The sequence below is a fragment of the Suricata suricatta genome, chromosome X (assembly GCF_006229205.1).
Source record: "Suricata suricatta isolate VVHF042 chromosome X, meerkat_22Aug2017_6uvM2_HiC, whole genome shotgun sequence".
Lineage (NCBI taxonomy): Eukaryota > Metazoa > Chordata > Mammalia > Carnivora > Herpestidae > Suricata > Suricata suricatta.
In genome coordinates, this window is record NC_043717.1 from 103,755 (window position 1) to 110,103 (window position 6,349).

Consider the following 6,349-nt stretch of genomic DNA (forward strand, 5'->3'; position numbering starts at 1 on the left):
CCTCACCCCTTCACCTACACACTTCACCCCTTCACCCCTTTTCCCTTGACCCTTACCCCGTTACCCTACCCCCACCCTCACCCCATCGCCCTCCTTCACCACTGCTTTACTGTCCCCAACTCCTCAGCCCTGACCCTCACCCCTTTACCCTCCTCTTCACCCCTCCCGTTTGCCGTCACCCCATCCCCCTTCACACGTACCCTGTACCCCTTCACCCCCCACTCATCCCTTCACTTCCCCACCCCTCACCTCCTCACTCCTCAGCCCCATCATCCAACCGCACCTCAACCCCTCCCCATATGTGGCAAGCGTGATGCCACCGTGTGCAGAGCGTCCTGGCAGCCTAGCTGATGGCAGGCGGGTTGGCGTGCGGCCCTGGTAGGGACAGAGCCGCCTGAAGACGGGTGACCACCCTGAGGGCTGCGTCCGGGCCTGGTGCCCGCCTGCCGCACGTCTGCGGAGGCCTGCCGACCGCCCCCCTCCTGCCTGAGCCGCTGTGCCTTCTCCCGCACTAGCAGAACAGGCCGCTGACCATTGACAACATCATCCGTGCGCTCTTTAAGAGGACATTCGTGCCTCGCTACCGGTAAGGCGGCCTCAATGCCACGTCCTCCCCGCGCGCCCCCCAACTGAGCTGCACTCAGCGCCGTGTTGACACGCCCTGGCCCTCGGGTGACGCTCTGGCCTCACTTTCTCAGTGACGTCAGCTCGGACATCCGAGTGATCTGTGTGACGGAGCTCGGCTGCTGGATCAAGCTCTACCCGGACCACTTTCTGGACGACAACTACCTGAAGTACATCGGCTGGATGTTGTACGACAAGGTGCGTGCGCCGCACCGCACGGCCGCTCCGCCCCCCGGGGGCGCTCTCCCGTCTGCGGGTTCCCCGAGCGAGCCCGAGTCCAGGGCGGGTCCTCGGGAGCCCGGATGCGCAGACGCGTCTTTCGTGAAGCTGCACTTGCGCAGCACGGGCTTTGAGCTGCAGGGGTCTCGTGTCCCCTGGAGAAATGGGGCCATGGCAGCAGCGGGGTCGGGGCGCATGACCTTCCGGAGGGCGTCCAGAGGCTCTTCGGTGCCCCGGGGAGTGGCTGCCAGACCGTCCCAGCAGGGGTGAGCCTGAAGGCCGCCTCCGGGCACCACGCGGCTCTGCCTCCGGCTCTGCCTCCGGGCACCACGCGGCACACCCCTGGACCAGGCTGTCACGGGAAGTCTCGTCCCACCTCGCAGCACGAGCATGGCCCTGGGCTCGCGTGCCGCTCGGGTCCTGAAACAATGCCTCGGGGCCCGACTTGGTTTTGCGTGGAGACGTGAGGCGCGGGGAGGTCGTGGGCCTGCCCTGCACTGGGGACCTGGTGGTCGGGAGGCATTGCTCTACGTCGGGGTGACTCTTCCCACTTACACAGAAGAGGGCGGTGACGTCAGTGGTGGGAGAGGGCTCTCGGAAAGTAAGCTGTGTGGCTAAATCCATGCGTGTGAGGGCATCTTTGTTTTCTCGGCTTAAGAGACAGATCTTGTCGGGGCACCTGGCCAGCCATCAGTGAGCCTACGACTGTTGACCTTGGAGTCCTGAGTTCCAGCTCCTTGTTGGGTGTGGAGCCTAAAAATTATTTTTAAAAAGTACAACAAACACGTACTAGATGGGTTTTCTTTATGTCTTTATTTGGTTTTGAGAAAGAGAGGCACAGAGTGAGCGGGGAGGGGTAGAGAGAAAGGGAGACAGAATCTGAAGCAGCTCCAGGCTCTGAACTGTCAGCACAGAGCTCGACGCGGGGCTCGAACCCACAGACTGTGAGATCGTGACCTGAGTCTGAGTCGGACGCTTAACTGATGGAGCCCCAGGCGCCCCTGTGCTGGGCGGTTGTGACTGTCGTCCCTGAACTAGTCTGTTTGGCAGTCATGACAAATACTCCACCTGGGTGACATCCACAGCAGACCTTATTCTCTCCCGGCGCTGGAGGTCGGGAGTCTGAGATGCAGGCAGGGCTGAGGCCGGTACCTCCTGAGGCCTCGTGCCTGGGTGTGCAGCTGCTGTGTCCTCCCGTGGTTGTGTCTCTGTGCCTCATTCCGTCTGACAAGGACCCCAGTCCTGTGGAATCAGAGCCCACGCTAGTGACTTCATTGTCCGTAGTCCCCTGGTAGAAGACCCCACCTGCAAGCACAGCCCTGTCCTGAGGCCCTGGGGGCGTGGTCCCCGACACGGGACTTCGGGACACAGAGTTCAGACCCAGGGGGCACTTGCCTAGACTGCCTGGGGGTTGCAAACACACATCCCACACGAGAAGTTTCAGGCCAAGGGCTGGTAAATAGGCACATCTGACCGAGAGTCTGTGGTGGGGAGGCCGCCCTCCCGCAGTGACAGGACCCCCCTTTTTCTGTCCTCAAGGACGCGAGCGTGCGGATGCAGTGCATCCTTGCGCTGAAGGCGCTCTACGAGAAGCGAGAGTCGGCTATGAAGTTGCGTGTCTTCTTCCATAAGTTCAAGGTGAGTGAGATCCTGCACTTCCGTGGCGGCCCGGGGGCATGACCCCAACGCATCGCGGTGGATGCCTGGACGTCAGGCCGCATCCACAGGATGCTTGCTGGCCTCGGACCGCCGCCACATCTCCGCCCAGCGCTCGGGGCTGCCTTCTGTGAATGTGAATCAGACGCTTCTCTGGGGGCCGAGGCCAGGGTCGCGCCGCTCGCGCTTCAGAGTGCACCTGGTGACCCGGTCCCCGGGGCAGGGCCACTCTGTGCAGGGCTGAGGGTGGAGCATGTGCACGCCCAGTGGGCCAGGCAGGGGCTGGCCTGTGTTTTGCGGTTGTGGGAGCTGGAAGGGTCAGCGCCCGCCGCCCGAAAGAACAGCCATGCCGCCAGCTTGCGAGGCTCCCTGCCACTCGTGCAGAGCTGCTCACGGACGGTGTGACTGACGCGAATTCAGGGGACAGTGTGGGGCTGGAGCCAATAGTGCATTTGTACTCCATCTGTCCTGGATCAGGGGGTCCCGCCACCACCCAGGACGCAGTCTTGAGGCCCCACTGCCTGACGTGGACAGCAGGTCTTGGCGAGGACTCCCGACCGCAGAGCCGTCAGGGACTCGGACCGGGACCCGTGGCTGGTTGGGAGCAGGGAGCAGGGGTCAGGGGACAGAGGTGCCCAGTGAACGTGGATGTCCAGCCAGCGTGGCGGGGGCAGCCGGCAGGGCATCTCACCCTGGGGGGTGTGCGGGAGAAAGCAGCTTTCCTCGACCCTGTCTGGGTCCCCAGCGGGGTGTGCGCAGGATACTGATGGGCGCACCGTGTGCTCGTGTATTCGCAGCAGTCTTAGCTGACCAGGCAACATTTGCAAGGATGTGACACGCGAAAGACAGGTTAGCGCAAGTGATCTTACGCCGGATGAGGAGTGGGGGCCCAGGAGAGACGCTAGTGTCTGCTGTCTGGGAGCTCAGGATGCGCCTTTCTTCTGGGTCCCTAGAGGTGCCCCGCCCATGAGGGTCTGGGGTCTGCGGCCTGCCAGGACCCGCTATTTCTCAGGCCCCTGCAGCTCGAAACCTGCAATATGCAAGGTGGCCACGTAGGGGCAGTGTGTCCTCACCGGGTCAGGGTTGCATCCGAGGTCCTGGTTCCTGAGTCCCCTCACCTGGCTGTGGCAGCGGCTGCGGCTGGGACTTCAGGAACGGCAATCTGGAGCCGGCCCTGCCCCGAGGCCCAGCTAGCATCTCTGAGGAAAGCAAAGCCCACCCGTAGCGAGGAGCAAGGTGGAGGCTGGAAGTCCGCAGGCTGGAGTCCCGGTGTCCGTGGGGGTGGGGTATGGAGGGCCTCCGGAGGGGGTGGTGAGTCTCCTCGGGGGAGGACAGTGCGGTTCCCATCCTGTGCACTGTCCTCGAGCCACGGCCCCTTTGTGGGTGTAGAGGTCACATGAAGCCACCTACGCAGGAGAGGAAGGCTGCGGAGGCTCATGGCTGGAGGCGCACACGCTGGGCGGAGCTCGGCCCCTGGTGTGTGTCCAGGCACGCGGATGGTCTCTTCTGGAGACTCGGCTTGGTCACGGGGCTACGGAGGTGGCCGCATGGCGGGCGCGTCCCTGCATCCCTGAGGATCCACGGCACCTGCCTCTAATTTGTGCCAAGGAATTGGGGCTCCTGATCAGTCCCCACCAGCGGCTGACAGCTGGGACGCTCGAACTCTGGGGACACACGGTTGTCACCCCTGGGCGTGTGGGCGCTGCTGGCATCTGTGGGGACCCAGGATGCCACCAGATGCGCTGCACGGTGCACCAGCCGCCCGCCCAAGGGGATGACCAGGCTCCCGTGTCCTCCATGCACATGGAGGCACAGCCGGTGCCAGAACCAAGCGGGTTATGTTATTTCGCTTCCCCTAGAAACGGATCCTGTCGATGACCCAGGACAGGCAGCCGGAGATCAGGTCCGAGTGCATGCAGCTCCTGCGGCTCGTATCCGAGTGAGTAGCCCTGCGTCCGCCTGTGCTTGGCCCTGCATCCGTGCACTCGTGGCCCCCTGGTGGGAGCGCATTTTCAGGCCGTGCAGGCGGCGGGCTGGGGCACTGGGTGCAGGAATGCGAATCGGTGTGGACCCAGTTTCCACCACCCTCCGGAGTGCAGTGCAGGCGGAACACCAGGCCACGGGTGCCCCGATACCGACATGGAGAAGCTCTTACCTGGGGGGCTCCTGACACGTGTATGCAAGCCACCTGGGCGGGGAGTGAGCTCCCCCATCTGCACCCCCCCCGCCACCCCCTCCTGGGGGACACTGGCACACGGAGCAGGCCCTTTGGCATGCTGTGCCACGTGTGTCTGGCTTCCAGTCAGTGACTGTCTGTGATGAGCTGGTCAGAAGCCACACTTTCGTAAGGAAGTTTCGATGGTTGGTGTCTCGTGTCAGCCTGACTGCTGGTGGTGGTTGGAGGGCAGCTTGCCCGTGGGTCCAGTCAGGAGTTCCCGGGATAGATTAACGTGTGAACCGACAGACTCCAGAAAGCAGACTGTCTTCCCCCGCGTGGTGGGCCACATCGAATCACTGGAAGGCCTGCATAACAAAAAGGGGAGGAATTTCCTGTCTCCAGGCTTGACTCTCAGCTGGGACATTCCTCTTCCCCTGCCCTTGGCCATCCACCTCCCAGGCCTTCCGGGTGTACCTCTGGTGGCACCTCCTGGGCCGTGTGGAGCGCTGCACCAGGTCCTGGGTTGGCACCAGCTGGCGGGGCTCAGCCGTGGGGTGAGCCCATGTGCCCCACGTTGGACAGAACCAGGCAGCTTTGGGGCTTGAGGCGTGCACAGGGCTGACGTGGACCCACCAGCAGTGTTCCTTGTGTGCCTAGAAGCCCGAGCGCAAAGGCAGGTGTCCGCCAGGTTTGTCCCATGGCTTCAGAGGTCTCCCACCTCCGTCCAAAGCCCAGCCCTGGTGGTGCGCAGGCCACCTGCCCGTGTTTCTGCTGGCTTGGGAAGGCCCACGTGGCTGGGTTTGCACATCACTCCTCTGTGCTCACGCAGGTTCACTGGATGCATTTGGCACACTGGTGACGTCCCCCCAGGTGGTGTCAGGGGTGTCCCCCTGACACATCCCCTGACCCCTTCCGGCACGGGGACCCGTAGACATCTGCCTCCCATCCGTGGTCACGCATCGTGGTCTCCCCTGTGCGGATGCCTACTGTGTGTCGGGGGTCGTCGCTTCATCCTTGCCCCGGCCTGTGCACCCCTGCGTGGTAGCCTGCCATGCTGCATGTGGGCCCTGCCTGGTCACCTGCTGCCCCTCCGTGTGTGTCCCCATGGGGTTGCCCGCTGCCCCTCCGTCGCCTGCTCGGAGTCAGAAGCGCTGCTTCCGGGGAGGGTCAGGTGGGGTCGGGTGACAGGTGGCCCAGGTGCACACGTGGGAGAGGACAGAATGGTTTTCCCTTCTTTTGGGGCCGACCAGCGGCTGGAGGGGAAGGAACCCAGACACAGGAGGCCCTGCAGGGGGAGGCCTTCCCAGGATCCTGCTGGCGTGGTCTCGGCGCTTTTCCTGGGATGTGAGCCCTCCCAGGGGAGCTCAGTCTGGCAGGAATTCCGGGGGCGGGAACACGTCAAGGGGGAGCGGAGGTTGGGGCTGTTGATTTAGCAAAGGGCTTCCCTTTGCACTCCAGAGAAATAGGCGCGTGCCGTCGCGTCCTGCGTGTGCGGCCCTGGGCTCAGGTGCGGCAGCGTCCTGGGTGTGCGGGGTCCCGGGCTCAGGTGCGGCAGCGTCCAGGTGTGCGGGGCCTGGGCTCAGGTGCGGCAGTGTCCCCCGTGTGCGGGGGCCCGGGCTCAGGTGCGGCAGCGTCCCGGATGTGCAGGGACCCAGGCTCAGGTGCGGCAGCGTCCCCCGTGTGCGGGGCCTG

At 64.0% G+C, this 6,349-nt stretch overlaps 1 protein-coding gene across 1 annotated transcript in view; it reads left to right on the plus strand.

Annotated features, from left to right (window-relative positions):
* LOC115284284 (cohesin subunit SA-2-like) overlaps positions 1-6,349 on the plus strand; it is a 44,480-nt gene that overhangs the window by 18,611 nt on the left and 19,520 nt on the right. The window contains exons 10-13 of the mRNA XM_029930974.1: positions 516-586; positions 699-822; positions 2,383-2,481; positions 4,359-4,438. Of these exons, the coding sequence (XP_029786834.1) occupies positions 516-586; positions 699-822; positions 2,383-2,481; positions 4,359-4,438 (374 nt within the window). The remainder of the gene's footprint in view (positions 1-515; positions 587-698; positions 823-2,382; positions 2,482-4,358; positions 4,439-6,349) is intronic.